The 16,321-nt window shown below is 43.1% G+C and overlaps 1 protein-coding gene across 16 annotated transcripts in view; it reads left to right on the top strand.

Moving 5' to 3' along the window:
• esrrb (estrogen-related receptor beta) overlaps nt 1-16,321 on the top strand; it is a 50,417-nt gene that overhangs the window by 16,316 nt on the left and 17,780 nt on the right. For 14 of the 16 annotated variants that reach the window (XM_044166063.1, XM_044166064.1, XM_044166050.1 and 11 more), the window contains 2 exons: nt 6,083-6,492; nt 11,858-11,983. In XM_044166063.1, the coding sequence (XP_044021998.1) occupies nt 6,096-6,492; nt 11,858-11,983 (523 nt within the window). In that variant the 5' untranslated portion in view covers nt 6,083-6,095. The remainder of the gene's footprint in view (nt 1-6,082; nt 6,493-11,857; nt 11,984-16,321) is intronic. The other 2 variants (XM_044166053.1, XM_044166048.1) reach the window with 1 other exon arrangement.

Genomic DNA, 16,321 nt, shown 5'->3' with positions numbered 1-16,321 from the left:
TATTAGCAAGTTCTTTTTAACAAGAGTGCTGAAATTTTGGTCTTACTGAATCTTTGAATAATTTCCTCACGTAAATTCAAGGAAAATCACACTTTATGACACTTTATGTTGAGAATCATAGGGTAACTCATGATATGCTGTCATGATACGTTGATGATAAGTTGATGATGGCCTCATGGAAACAGGCATTTACGATACATCTTAGCATCTGCGTAACTGAATTGAAAACCCTACTGTTCCACTAAAATGTCAACAATTTTTCAAAAAGCAGAAATCAAACATATAGTATATTTAATGTTATATATTAGAGTTTTATAGCCAAACAAGATGAAACAATGTGTAAAAATTGTGTCTTTTTAGTGACATCAGAATCAGAAATACTTTATTGATCCCCGAGGGGAAACTCTTTTGTTACAGCAGCTCACTACTGTTCACACTAATGACATGTTCACAAACATTCATAAAGTGAAAAAAGAGAAAAGAGCTTAGAGTTAAAACATAAGGATCCACTTATGCCGCAGTATTGCAAGAGAATGTATTGTGATATTGGCGCCAACACCAGGTTGTGTCTGATGTCATTAACCACACCAGTTTTCTTGTGGTGAGCTTTTTAGGAGACGTTTAATATACAAAATGTTGATAATCAGAAACTGTTTATAAAGGTGATTTTTTTGCCAGTAGTGGATTATAATTACTTTTATAGTTATCTTGAGCCATTGTAAATGTATGTTGTTAAATTATACCATGGCCATGCCATATAATAAATGTAATGGAAACTAATCTTTTCTAATGAAAAAGAATTAGAAATTTGATCCCAAATGGTACTGCACGGCAGGCTAGACTTATCACTGAACTGCTTTTTTACGTACAGTATGATGAGCTGTCCAATTCTGCAGGGAGCTTCCCCACTGGGTCTGCATAGAAGATTGTTAACTCTCTGCTCACCATAGCGGGAAGTTCTCTCACATCCCCCACTGACAGTAGCTCTACCATTAGCCATTTGCTTCTCTCAACATCCTGAACTCAGCCCCTTATAAGAACTAGATCTGCCCAGTGCGGCCCAGACAGTTTACGTCAGACAAACAGCAGCGCCTGTATCACAAGAGGCCGTCTCTTTCCTGCCAGCAGCATCTCTAGAACAGGAAGGAGCAAGAGGGGGGATCAATAGATGTGATCTGCTTCTTGGCCAGTGCTATCTTGTGGTGCCGCTGGAGCATGGGGCTCATGTTGTCGTAGTGGAGTGAGCTCATGGCTTTATAAAGACTACAGTGACATCGCTGTGGAGCAGCTAAATATAATCTCCTGCTGGAGACTGAAAAACTTAATTGCTTAGGCCACAGAGCAGCTTGGTCCCCCCCAGTGGTAACCCTGCACGAGCCCCTAGCCTACGGACTATTGATCCGGGGCCATCGCTCTCCATTGGTACAATAAACACAGCTCTTTCTCTGTCTCTTCTCCCTCTTCCCCTCATGTATCGCTTACTTTGTCTTTTCCTGTTTTTCTGTCTCCTCGACTTCCCTTTTGTTTGCCTCCATAGATCTGCACATCATAAATCTCTGTCAGCTTCTCCTGAGTGTCTGGCATGTCCGTTAATAAAGAGGCCCCTCCCTTCAGGTCCACCCCCTCCGCTCCCTCCTTTCTCTGCCAGAGCAGGACTAATGAATGAGAAACTCCAAAATTAGGGGCCTCTCCCTCATAGATTAGAATGGTTCCCTATGGAGCGCAGGTCTTGCCTCCAACCAAACCACAGCCGTCAACCAACCCCCTCCCTACCATATTTCCATCTTTCATATTCTGTCTGCAATGCAAACACACACTCAGACCTATGAGCACATAAGCACAGGCACACATGCACATCGCACCCCAAGAGTCTTTAGGCCCCATATTCCCCTGATGGTCATTAACCTGGAACCAGTTAGACAGAGAGACGTCCTCCATATTTCAACTGAGTGTGTTTTGGAATCTCTATTCCCTTCCTTTCTCCCCAAGGCCACCCCAAGCCCTCCCTGAGCCCCAGTCTTTTTCATTTACATTTTCCCTTGCGAGAACGCACACGGAGCGCCCTTGGTGGCATACACACTATTGCATGTATTTCTGTGACTTTAGTTGGGCTGTGCAGAATTTCAGCGTGGTGTCCGCTTTCCCAAAAATGAATCCCTGGCTGTGTGTTGAAGCGGTAAGAGGTGGCAGTGGTCCCTGGAGGAGAGGTCAGCGTGGCAGCTGCCAGTAGGTTCTGGCTGTGGCGGGGAGGCTGAGCCGGACTGAGAGGAGGTCTGTCAGGAGCTAATTGAGTTTGTCCTACCCGCACTGACTCTGGGGCCAGTGGCTTATCAGACCACATCGCCTGGGGCCTTCCAGACAGATCTGCCCCTACCGGGGCATCTGATATCACCATCACCCTGCCTGCAGATGTCAACCCCCACCTCCACCACCCACCCCTTCCCCTCCACTTACCCAGTCTGATCAGGTAGCAAGGATGTGACACTCCGGGATGAGGTTAGCAAATGTTAAAAAATTGTGGTTTTGGCATCTGGTGGCCTTGAGAGTGAAAAACATCAAGAATTTACTCACTGTTGTGCCTCTAGCACGGGTTTGTGCTGCGTGCTTGTGATTTACACATGAAACAGGTAGAGAGCTGTAGTCACCCAGAGAACAGTGGGGGATGTCAGTATCCTCCTGAAGTGATCAGAAAGCTCTCAGCAAGAATACTTACAAATTGACTCAATTAGATCCTGAATGCACTGCGTTCTTACGACAGTGTCATCCAATGTTCAGAGTTTCGCTTGCAGGCGAGGGAAGTGTTGAGACGTGAGAAAATGAGTGCTCCTCGGTTCTCCTCTCGGAAGTCGAGGAACAGTGAGTGTGAGACGAGCTGCCAGATCATTAGGCCAGCTAATCCTGGTCACAGCAGCACCAGTGGAATGATATTAGGGATCTGAAATGCTGTTAGGGGGGCCAGGTGGAATCAGATTAAAACCAAACTGCGCAGTGTGCGTTTGCGGGCCCATAACCCACTACTCAGCATGAATTTTGATCGGTACAAAGGGAACAAAAGGAGGAAGAACAGAGAGAGAAAAAGAGAGTGGGAGAGATACTGTATCTTAGACGAGCGCTGCTCCTTTGGGCAGCCAGGCAGCAGAATTTGAAGTGCTCTTACCTTGAGGAAGAAAGTAAGACAGAACTATAGATTTTACAGCATCAAGCCTTAGTTAGTTAAACAGACCCTTTCCTGTCTGCTCTGCCTGTATAGCACACAAACTAATTAGCACCTGCCCCACATATTCAATTATTTATTACGACTATTGCTGCTGTCAAACTATTTAATGTTCATAATTCATTTTCCCATACAATGGTATTTATAGATTTAAAAATTGGACCTGTCCCATTAGAGATTAATAATATTTATAGAAATATTTTAGACTGTTTGATTAATATGCCAGGTTCAAGTGGTTAGTATTCCCTCAGTATCATTAATCAATATATGCAGCCTTGTTAAAAACATAAGCATAGCAGTGGTATAATGTGTCATAGCAGAATGAGTTAAGGGGATTCTAGCCAGCACATTTATTATAAATGACCACATTGAGCTGGAGGGGAAACAGTTAAGACACTTATGCAATTATGCTAAGTGTCACCCTGAAGATGGCCTTTGAACTGGGGTTAAGCTTACTCTGAATTTGTGAAATAAAAGCTAAATGGAGCCATCTTGTGCTCCTGCGTTTTAATATATAGCCTTTAATAAGCCAAGTGCAGGTGCCCTATCGCGCAGGTGCACATATCCATCTGAAACAGAGAACATAAAGCAGATGAATACAGAGCCGTGCATTAATTTATGGGGATGCAATCTGCATTCATTATCAAGAGCGGCAAGTTCTATTCTAGAAAGGCATTAAAGGATTTCTCAATTTCTGTCTGCAAGGACATTTAAGAGTACAAGTGGATCATTTTAAAACAGCAAATCTGAATAACTGCCCCCAATAAAATCAGTAGTATTAGGTGTATTTTTTGCTTTGTTTAAATTAAGAGTAACTGAAAGAAAAACTGTAAATTGGACAGCATCCTCTAGCACAATGGTAGTTGTGTATCAGTTTTATATAGTGAATCCTTTATATTGCAAGAAGAATTCCAGCAGTGCTCAGGCAAAGGGCTAATTCCACAAGGTCAATGGTTTTAACAGGGGGCATTTTTTATTATTTATTTTAGCAGTTAACCTTTTTGTGAATTTCCAGAAGTGGTAGGCACCTGGAGCTCCGATGAATATACATGACTGCAGGGAGGGAAACCTGGGAATGAGATTTAATTTGACACGCTGACCCCCATCTCCACGGACCCAGGAAGCCGGGGTGAGAAAATAAGGTTGACCCACTGACCCCTGGGCCTGAACCCCTCCGTCACCCACCCTCACAATTAAATCAGCCTTAGAGAGCAAGAGGCAGTCCGGCCGACCGATAGGGGACATAGTGGAGGCCCCTCGTTTCCTGTTTTCTCTGAAGTACTCTGAGACAGACAGCTATCACCCAATCAGGCAGATAGAGGAACATCCCCCTCTCCCTATGCTGATGGTAAACTGACATGTCTAAATATGTAAACATTACCATTAGTTGGCAATATGCTAATGGAACTAATGTGCTAAGGCACAACTTGGGCTGTCTAGCTACCACTCACTAGGAACCCCTGCGTCTGAATTTGCATAAGCCATGCAAGGCTCAATTTTGTTAATGCAGGCAAGTGTAGGTGACCTTTCACCCCTTCCATGGTACCTAATGCAAAGGGGTGTGTGTGTGTATGTATGTGTGTGACTTTGCCTTGACCCTAAGAGGTCACCATGTCTACACTGCATCCCCAGTACATTGAGTTATCCATCTCCTCTACCAGTTCAGTTCACTCCATTTGCAGACCAAAAAATGAGTTGAACAGGCTAAGTTTTTTCCCCCCGTTGTTCTCCCAGTGCAATTTCAAGTTAAAGGTTACAGAGCGGGACTGAAATAGATTTATATGGGCAAGGAAGGCTTCAGAGTGCATTTTGTGGCCAGAGCCAAAAGGCTGCACTTTAGTCTGCACACGTTACAGCATCATATTGCATGTACTCCAAAATACAGTTATTAGGCAGACAGTGAAGAAGTCAATATCTTGCCATCATGTTTCCTTTTGGTTGACTGCTGACTCAAGGAGACAAGCCAAGGTCCACTCTGCTCTCTAAACTATGGAGATGCCCCTGACTTGATGTGTTGTCTGTTTGTGTGTGTACTTGCGTGTTAACTTATTTGAGTGCTCTCTGTCTCTCTCTTTCTCTTTCCTTTCTTTCTGTCTGTGTGTTTGTATTGTGTGGGCATGTGTGCAACTGTGTGTGGACGTGCTTGTTGTAGTTATGTGTATTTGTACGCTTTTGCGCTTTTGTAACAGCCGTGGTGTGTTTCTAATGAAGCACTTAGGATCCTCCCTCTGGTTCACTGGTTTATAGGGAAGGTCAGGACACATAGCGTATATAGAGAACAGAAAATTGGAAATACTTAAAAAACAGACACATGACAATAGTCGATATGCAAAACATTTAAATGTGATTTGGTTCATAAATTACAACTTTTTGACCACATGAAACCTACCTAATGTCTCATCTCCCATCTTTTCTGCCTCTTTGGCATATAAAATTGCATGTTTATATTCAGTAACACATATTTTTCACTGGAAATCATTAGAAAAAGTTTTGATTATACAGTGTTTATCTGTACTCTAGAAAAGCAGTTGCACTGTCTCAAATATAAGCTGTATGTCAAGGCTTGTCTTTCAGCGATTAATTCACTCTAGATTCATTAGAGTCTCTAGAAACTTTGAAAAATGTCAACAAAATGTCTAGTTATATGAAAAGAGCATTTGTGCTGTAATTGACATACATTGCCACTGAATCACTATATTTTGTACTTAATGTCAATCGAATATTTTGCTGTTTAGGCATTTGTGTCACTTCACTGGTTGATGAGATTCATACCTACTCTCTGAAGACCCCTGCTAATCATCTTCCTCTTCTCCTCCTCCCTTTCCCATCAACCCTCCCCCTCCGTCTCTCACCCCATACCTCCCCCAGGCTGCTGAATAGAATGGCCGCTGATGACCGGCACCTACCCTCCAGTTGTGGGTCCTACATCAAGACAGAGCCCTCCAGTCCCTCCTCGGTCATCGACACGGTCAGCCACCACAGCCCCAGTGGTAACTCAGACGCCAGTGGTGGCTATGTCAGCACCATGAACAGCCACTCCAACGGCCTGGACTCTCCACCTATGTTCACCCCCAGCGGACTCGGGGCCGCCACCTGCCGCAAGCGCTATGACGACTGCTCCAGCACCATCATGGAGGACTCGTCTATAAAGTGCGAATACATGTTGAACTCCCTCCCCAAGAGGCTGTGCCTGGTCTGTGGAGATATAGCCTCGGGGTATCACTATGGGGTGGCCTCTTGTGAGGCCTGCAAAGCCTTTTTTAAAAGGACAATACAAGGTATTTTTCTCCTCTCACCTCCCCCAACAAACACTCAATACAAGTTATTTAATCCCATGTTGCCGCATCACCAGACATAAAAACACCCTCCATACACGACACCTTTGGCCGCACAACAACACAGAAACATACTCAGTCCAAGCGATTTACTATGTAAAAAAAATCACTGGAGTGTGGAAGATGTTTTCTCTACCTCCTGAGACCAGCAAGCCCCATAGAAAATCTTTGTTTCTGATATCATTACAATGTACAATACCTAACTACTATAGGATAACATTAAAAAAATATGCAAACTTATTTACTGATTATCAAATAACATGCATTTTAAAAATGTTGATTGTACAGGCTTTTAAAAAAGAGAAACCTGAAGAATATTTTGACATGGGACAGAGCAGTAGTGTAGGTATGATTGCATCATCTGTTATGGTTGGTGGTGTATGGTGGACATGACGTCATCACTGAGGTCAGATTTGGTGGAGTGTAGGGGCTGTTTGCCCCCAGATGCCTTGGGGGCTCAGAGAACGTGCTTTATTATTCCTGTCCTGTTTTGTGTTTGTGTGTATGTGTGTGTGTGTGTGTGTGTGTGTGTGTGCCTGGGGACTAGGGTGCGATTGGCTATCTGCAAGGCATGATGTATCACAGCTTCTCATTAAAGAGGCAATGAAAGGCCCCCCCACTGTGAAACTGTACGCTCTACTCCAGATTAATCAGGAAGACGGAGATATTGTTGAGCCTGGAAAAAAATAATCTGCACAACAGGCACAGCTGCCCAGGTCTAAGCTCTGCCGGCTCAGTAGTGCAATACATGCAGTGGAAAAACTAGATCAAATGAGCCAAATGGTTGGAGTATGGTAAAATGAGATGAGTAATAGTGGAAGAAAAATAGGAATTTGATATTTAAACTAATAGTCTGATATCTTTTATCCATTGCTTTCAGTAAATTTTCCTCAACAAATGATTGCAGGCATTATATTGAGAGCAGGCTGTCTGGATGATAGGTGTTGATTTTGGACCTTACAGCCCTATCAGCTTTAGACAGTCTATGTACCTTTTGGAAGCAAATAAAAGCATTAAGCCAAATCCTCCTGTTTACCCATGCTGCCATCAGCAATCCTGTCTATTGACAAAAGATGAACATTTTCTCTCAAGTAACATAACTGGGCTTTTGTCCCCTCACTAAAAGTACACTGACGACAACACAATGGAACAGAAAAGAGGCATCGGGGAAGAAAGAGATGTCTTAAGTGGAGCAATGGCCCAAACAATTAAGAGAAAGATACATGGGGGAAAAAATTAAAGCTCCTCTTTTTTGCCCCCTCACTTTGCATTGTCGATTTGAAATCTCTCTCTTTCTCTTCTTGGAGGGCTGCCTGTAATGGAGCTAATCTGCCGTCGTTTGTCCGAGCCACAGGAGTTTTGTCAATAACAATCAGCGTTTGGAAAGTGTAATTAAGGCCGAGGCTTTTCATTAGGAAGAAGGGAGGGGGCCGTCTCCAGGGACAGGCATGCCAATTAGAAACTCAGGCACGCGTCGCCGGGTAATTTCAGGGAAAGGAGGGGAAAAAAACCCAGGACTTCTTTAGATTGGAGAGGGACCCTGCTGCTCTTTCAGAGGAGAGGAGGAGAGGCTTAATGGCATAATAATCAGACAGGGGTCCCAGGCAGAGAAGGCAGGAGGATGCAGGGACTTTTTGGGGGAGGTGAATGTCTTACGAAATGATAAAAGAAACACATGCAGGATGCAGGAGGAAAATGGAGGCAGTAAATAGCGGGATGTAGAGCCCTTGAAAGAATGAGAGGGTGCCGTTGATGAGAACTGATAAATTAAAGGAATAACGAGGCAGTCAAGGGTGGAGTGTGAGACGGCCCTCTCTAATGAGAGGAAAACAAAGGAGCTGTCTTTTCCAACCCTTTATCACATTGTTCTATAGCACTTAGGGCAAACAACTTGCTAAGTTAATGTTAGCCATGTACATGACAGTTTCTTTATCACCTTGTGCTCACCTTGTGTAACTGTGTATTTTCATGTGATACAGCAGCTTATTCTTGATAGGAAATTTGTAGCTGTTTTTTTAAGATATTAATATATACTCTTTCAAATTAGTTGCATTTAAAATATTTTGACTTAGTTTAAAAATAGGCATTTATTCACTGAGTAACGTGCTAACTTTGTTTCACTTACTGCTCTGGCCTCCACTTCTTCAGCTGATGCCCTTACCTTTTCAACAAAAGCGGATGGGAAATCCATCTTCTGTCACCTATTCATCCATTGAAAAGCCCCTTGAACTCTTACGTGGAGATAGTTACATTAGTCAAGGCCAGGCCCAAATTAATGTCAACCTGGATCTCCATCCATCCCAGAAATACCCCTGTTCTCATTGCTCCCTAATCATCCCCCCATCCCACCTCACATGCCCCACCAATCAAAAACATAAATCTCTTATTGAACTGTGTTTTCTTCCCATTTTGAACCCGAGTGTAAAATTGCTTGAAAACCAACTGAACTCAGTGGCCCTCTTTTATATGAAGTAATAGACCTTGACAGTAAGCCTGTAAAAGTCAGTTTAGATTTTGATGAGAAATACCTGCCATTTTACTGTAATTTACTTACAAGACCTGACTTTCCCCTCTGTGCCCTGGCATGGGTCCTGAAAAGCCATAAAATAGATTGAGACAGATACTTATCAAGAGAAGAAGAAGGGAAATCTTTTTCTTCTCCCTTCACTCTGTAATGTTATTGGTAATCATACCATAACCTCTCTAAAGACAGATAAACCCGAGCATGGCCCTCAGGTTAAAGGGGTTCCCGCCAGTATGCTTCATTTCTGAAAGCGAAACTGGCCATACTATTACTCTACAAGCCAGGATTTCCAGGCATCATTTCTGAATGACAAGGTTACTGTAAAACCTTTAATAGGTGCACCCCTTTTAAATCAATGTTTGAATCTACTGTAACTAGAAATTCCCATTTAAAATTCGTACTTATGTGACACTTTGTTTAACTACTGTTCAGGAGACTGTAATATTAAATTTGATGGAAGACTAAAATTTAGTTAAATCCATTCATCTATTTTGTTTTACTCACTTATCTTGTTCAATAGGCCAAGATAGTTCAAAGCTTATTGTCATTTAGATCAGCTAAGTGGTGTTAGGCATGTTTTGAAGTGGGACTTACTGTATGTATGCCGATACTGAAACCTCTCCTAAATATAAACCAAATGTAGAGATGAAAAATTAGTTAATCCACCCCTCTCTCTGCATTGAGCTAAGAGAAGCCCCCTCTGACAGAACATCAGAGACACAGAGAGCTTGACAGGACAGGTGGACACAGCAGTGTGTGAGTGTGTGTTTGTTTTTGTTTCTAGAGTGTGTGATATCAAAGGGCTAACTCTGTTAGTTAGCCACCAGGTGTGGTTTGTGCACGTGTCCCCGGTACCCCTGAGAAAGGGAAGGGAGGGGAGGAGGAGAAATGAATACCCCCACAAACAAAGCGTCCTCAGGGACACACAGGGTCAACTGTGCCAGGATGGGCCGCGTACGCAAACCTGCAGCATATCATTTTGGAATGATATGATGAAGTGAATTAAGTGAGAACTAAAGATTTTTCAGATTTGCAATCAGAATCCATATTTTTAAAAAAAGTATTTAGTACTTCCCAGCAAATTGCTGATTGGTTAGTGTATAATGGGAATGTAAAACCAAAAAGACCTTCATGAATTGATTCCAGCGCAGGGTGGCACTGATTGCCTCCTCCCAGCATATGGGAAATGGATCGCATTATTATGGTCTGGTTCTGCTATGACAACAGAGAAAGACAATCAGAGCTCATCAGCCACTTCCCTCACACCTTTATTTACCCCAATCCCAAAGAGATGAGGAGAATTAGCATAATGATTTCTAACCCAGATATAAGGAGGAATTTCTAATTATTTATAACATCTTGGGACCCTTCGCTTGATCTGTCCAATAATGTTAACATAATTGCATAAGTTGTCAAAGGATGTTGGAGAGCTAGTGGAGGAACGCCAGTGGAATATAACACAGCTTTCTGTTTCTTTGTACAGAAATATTGAGTGAGGGTCAGAGCTGTGGAGCAGCTACAGGATATTGGGGTGCAATATAAACAAGTGTTTGTGTGTGGATTTTTGTCATTTTGTCATAATTTAACACACTGCAAAATGTAAAAATGCTTTATCTGTTAAAGGAGTTACTGTACAGTATGTGTGTATTTAGTAGTTTCAACAGAAAGCATATTTGCTGACATATTGTTTACTTACATGTATTTTAGTGGATGAGGAAAACAATATTAAGGTAATTATAATGATTAAATTAGATTTTTACATTACTCAACAATTTATTTCACTTTACTGACAATGACATAAACCCTAGGTTAAAAGAAAAGTTTAGAAAAATACCAATGTCAAAAGCTTTAAAGCTGAAAGCCCATTCAAAATGAGGATGATTCAAATTCCTAGGCTGAAGCAACCATTATATTGAAACCCTTTATTGAAAACCCCTGAATACAGTAAAATGTAGGGAATCGGACAGAAGTGGAGGAATTGCATCACATATCCTGCCCTTTCTATTGCTAATGCTAGAGTAGAGCAGAACCGGCTCTTTTATTGTGTAGCAATGAAACTCTTTTTCATTGCTCTGTCCTGGAATCAGACGCTGCAGTTGAATAATGCATAAGGCCTCTTGCCTGTACACTATGTAAATAGTCAACAATGGCAACAGTGGTAACAACAGGTTTGGGTCTGCGGGAGTATTATGTAAAGTGGTCAGGGGCAGCATGTCTGGCTCTCCAGCCTACTATTGAGGCAGTGGCAGGCCGCTGTGAGCACAGGGGGACATGGCCTGCGCCCCGGGCCCGGAGGGGACACTCGCAGAATTAATGAGGCCAATTTAGTGTTGGACCAGGGTGGCGTCTACTGATGGGTCCTGAAGGACTATTGTAGCTTTACCTCCACCCCCCTACCCCCACCCTTTACCTCTTACCCCCAGCTTCTTCTCCTGCCGTGGCCCTCAGTGCTGGAAGGTTCTGTAGTAGCTGGAGAACACATGAGCCACCTACACACTACAGAAATGGATTCTATAGGAATCCATATGGTTAACAAGTGCCTATGCCTGGTTGGCAAAAGATGATTTATTATAGATTATCTGAGGCAGGGAGTACACACTGGTGTCTGTTACATCAGTAGCAGCACCCAGTTTACCCAGCACCCAGTTTACCATTAGGCTCTCTACTTCATATTCTACTCAATATTTGAATATTTCTAAAGTTTGTTTTAATTTATAATTTATTTGGCTTTAATCAACTAAGGTTTTGTTGGTGATAACCTGGACTTATTCTTCTTCTCCTCAGGTAACATAGAATACAGCTGTCCTGCCACAAATGAGTGTGAGATCACAAAACGGAGACGCAAATCATGTCAGGCTTGTCGCTTCATGAAATGCCTCAAAGTGGGGATGCTCAAAGAAGGTAAGAAGAGTAAGAACATTTTTATTATTCCTACACCCACAGATACACATACTGTACGTATTTTGGTTTACAACTTTCATATAACATTCATGCAAATAAAGAAAACACCACTGATCTGATAAGGGAGCTGCCAGTGGAATATTACAGTATCACACACTAGTTCTCATGATAGTTGTTTCGTTAAGTCCCAGGCTGCTTAAGCAATGAGTCCCACAGTATTTTTCTGCTACCAGCCCAGAGTGAGAGATGCATACAACTGGTTGGCCTAGACAACAGTTCCCTGCTCCCCTGCCCTCCCCCTACCTACACAGCAGTAAATAATGTGCAGTTGAGCTGGGGACAGAAATATGCTGAATAGGTTGATCCTGCCGTCTGAGTAATAGAAATGTAACAGTATTCCGCCTGAAAGGCTCAGGCCAGGTCCCTGAGCACACACTCGGCACAGTCTCAGCTCTCCCCAGCATATTGATCCGCTAAATGTTTTCCGAACATCTCAGCTCTCTTCCTGTGGATGTTTTTTTAAAGTCACGCCAGCAGGGAATTCAGTGACAATTAAACATGCTTCCGATGGATTTGTCTAGCTGGGTTTCTCTCCTCCCTCCCTTGCGCCACTGACTGAGACCCTCGGGGTCTCAGGGGGCTTGGCTGCTCTTCCGGGGGAGACACCTGTCTGTTCTCCCTTACCCTATTGCATTTGTGGATGCGTTCTCACCTGCCTGTCTCTTTCTCACTTGTTGGTTGCTCCAGAAAGGCCAGACAAATGAATAATGAAAGATATGTGGCTTGGGGGTGAAGTGGCGGTGTTATATTTTTTCAAGCCTGCTCTGGGAGTAGCTCAGGGACTCTGTAAGGAAACATGTTTTCCTCAAGTGCTGATGAGTATGGGTCAGGTAGCACTTATGTTGTGCAAAGTATGATTGTCCCTCATGGTTATACAGTGGTATAAATACTCTGCCAGAGAGAATAAATGAAATTCTGTAAAAACGTCCACTTTTAAGTTGTCTGTCAAACTCTGTACAGTATAAACAGTATATCCCACCATTATTCCTCCCATTATTCATTGGAGAGTGGGATTTATGGATGGAGATATATCCAGTCGCCACCTGAAGCCAGAGTCATAGCCCGTATGGATCTCCACACAGTAACAGAATCCCCTGGACTGCATGCAGCCAGATAAAGCCTCAGTGCCAGAAAGACAGAGTAATCGCATTACTATCTGATGAAAAATTTATGCCAATATATCATCTTGGAGAATAAGAGACTACAAAAAAATATGTAGCCGTGGCTATAAATGAATGACCAGTGTCAGGTCAGAGTAAAAAGAGTGTAAAACTCAAATATGCAGACTTTGGCTAAGCCCGAGGTTCTAATGCATACTTCTGTGTATTCAGCACATTCCCAGAATAAGAATGAGCCTCCTCTTTTACATAGTGGCTGTCATCACCACAGCGCAACTATTGTCACAGACTGATTGAAGTTTTATGAAGGTGATGTCATAGATCTCTCTCATATAGCAGATTTCTATCACAGTAAAGATTATTCAACACATTTGTCATGATTAAGAGAGCGATGTGTAGTGCATTTTTGCGTAAGCTCAGCACTGAGGCCCAGCACTTTAAAGTGTCACCAAGACGAAATGGAGAGAGACACATGGTCTGTGTCCACTGTAAGCTCTATGAAGCTGTCGGCTCAACGCCATGCTCAGGCCCAGGCTGTGGAGGTGGCCACCACTCATGTGACTGAGGTTGCCACTTACTTTCATTACTGCAGAAAGGTCACATTGTGTCTCAATGGAAAATCACCTAATTATAACTTTACAGCTCCTACAAAGTAAAGTGCTGCCCCCCAATGAAACAGAAGATTAAATCTGTCACTGTCTCCGAAATAATAACAAATATTAGACATCTGAAAAAATTAAGGTTAGATATTTCTGTTTTTATTTTTGTTTATACTCTCAGTAGTAAAATTCATACGATAGCTTTATTTATTAAGCAAGCACAAAAGCTCAGAACATTCATATCTCAAAATGTGGTAAGAGGTGTAAGGAAAATGGTCTTCGACGATCAGCAGTCTGATTACAGGAGACCTGCCTAAACCCTGTGTTGAGTCACTTTCCCTTGACTGTATAAAGGAGGAAGTGATCAATAGAAGAATCAAATGTCAGGGGCAACAGGTTTTTCCTCTGATCAATGGAAACGGATCAGAGCTTAGAGCAGGAGAGAAGACAAGATACTATTGAGAGATTACATTGACATCGTTCAGTGGCAGTTGCTCTCTGCACAGACTTCTTTCTCCCTTACTCACTAACAGACAGATTCTCCCACATACACACCTGTGTAGAAAAATGCTTTATCTCTGTGATGTTACATATATATTTTTATCAACACATCTGCCTTGTCCTCACTGTGTAACAGTGATTTGTGTAAAGGTAGAAAGTATCCTGTCTTATTGTAAGAGAACAGTGCGACAGTCATGAACATATGCTGAACAAAGGAGCAAAGTGTGTCTGTGCTGATATACAATACATCTCTCATTGTTCAGCAGACTGTCAACCACATCCCACAATAGCCCCGTCATAGTCACATACACAACATACAGAACATACACACAAACCACACTACACTCACATGTATAGTTCCTGAAATACTAGACATGTAAATGTCCACGTGTGTTGCAGGCCATCAATACCAGTAAGACAAAGTAAACAATAGTAAAGTAATAAAGAAGTTTTTAAAATGTTTTTTTTACAATGCTGTAGAGCAATTTAAAGTGTAGTTTAAGTAGCATCTAGTCTTTTCAATTTACAGTCCGAGCAGGGATGTCAGCTCACAAGGGATATTGTAGCTAACCTGTAAATGGAGTATGTGATGAGGGTGTCACTCCTGGGGTCAGCAAATGGGGAGGGGGGCAATGCGTGAGAATTTTTCCACTACCCTCGCTCATCACCACTCGTGATTAAAAATGCTGCAACACACTTACAAGTATGCAAAGCTGGCAACAGGGGCCCTTTGAAATAGTGCTGACGGCAGTTTAGCGGGGCGGCTTCCTTGAAAGGCAAGGTTCACCATGCCTTGCCATGTGGCCTTCTGATTTTCCCAGCTAAAATAGGGTCCGCCTAAGCCCCCCTTGGCATTGCCAACCATCCCAGACATCCTGACACTTTCCCCAGGGAGAGATACCCAGAACAGGTGAGAGACCGAAAATAAGGGCCCCTACCACGGCCGGCCACACAAAGTGAGTGAAGACAGGCCCTTTTGTAGGAGTGTGCTCGGAAGGGGATTATTATTGTTTTTGGAGAGAAAGAAGAGCCCTAGGTCAGCTGGCCCCAGCCCCCACCCCGAGGCCTGCGCTAATCCGTGCACAAATGCCAGCCGCCTTGGCCAAAAGCCTTCTCCCCCTGCACCCTGCTTTGAAGAGCTGATACCCGAGCTCACCCACTGCTACCCTCGCTGCACTGTGTAGTGGGCCATGAAACAGTGAGATGACTTTGGATGAGGTGGTACTCAACTCTCTTCACACGTTTATAACACAAGTACTGTTTACTTTGGAGGGAGCACAACAGACCGGTCAGAGTCAGACCACTTAAAGCTTCGGGTGCCACCGAAGGGACAAATGAACCTCACAAAGGCCCCTATAAAGTCCTGGCCATAGTGCCCGACAGCATGAGTGAATGAATCCGTCTAGCTGCTCTTAATCACTCTCTCTTCCTCTCTGCCTGTATCTGGCCCTGTTGGACAGTAAAATGAGACAGGTTAGCGCCAAGCTTTAATTCCTGTCAGCATCTGTTAATTATGGCCAGGACTGTTCTAATTAAAAGAGGCACCCATCTACCTTCATCACTGGCTTTACACTGGCTGAAACAGCCACACGACTCAACCGGCAGAGAAGATCACGGAGAGCAGAATTGCAGCCACCTGGCAGAGGCCAAGCTCATCGGGAGAGCCAGAAGAAACCGCAGAAAGGGGTGACATTACATTTGACAATGAGCGGAATTTTACATCCCTACAGTAGTAACGGTATCATCTCCGCTGAATTGGAAAGTTTTTAAGCACTTAAACCCAAGCAGCAAGTGGAGGGTGTTTGAAGACTGTTCTCAAGACACCTTCACAGAAAGAAATCTTTCTTTATATGTCACACATAAAAATGAAATTGTCATGGTGCATGTGTGTGTGTAAAGTACAGGTAGTTGCCTTCAGATGATTCCCTAGTGCTTGCTGGGAAGGATGAGGCTCTGTTGGGAATTGGGGGTAATTAGGTTAGTGGGTTGTCAGTGTCAGGAAATTGAAAGACAATCCTAATCAGATTTGTGTTTCTAGGGAATCAAATCATTTATATAAGTAGAAGAAA

This window comes from Siniperca chuatsi, linkage group LG15 (genome assembly GCF_020085105.1).
Source record: "Siniperca chuatsi isolate FFG_IHB_CAS linkage group LG15, ASM2008510v1, whole genome shotgun sequence".
NCBI lineage: Eukaryota > Metazoa > Chordata > Actinopteri > Centrarchiformes > Sinipercidae > Siniperca > Siniperca chuatsi.
Note: the sequence above shows the minus strand (reverse complement) of the source record. Positions and strands in the feature narration are given on the sequence as shown.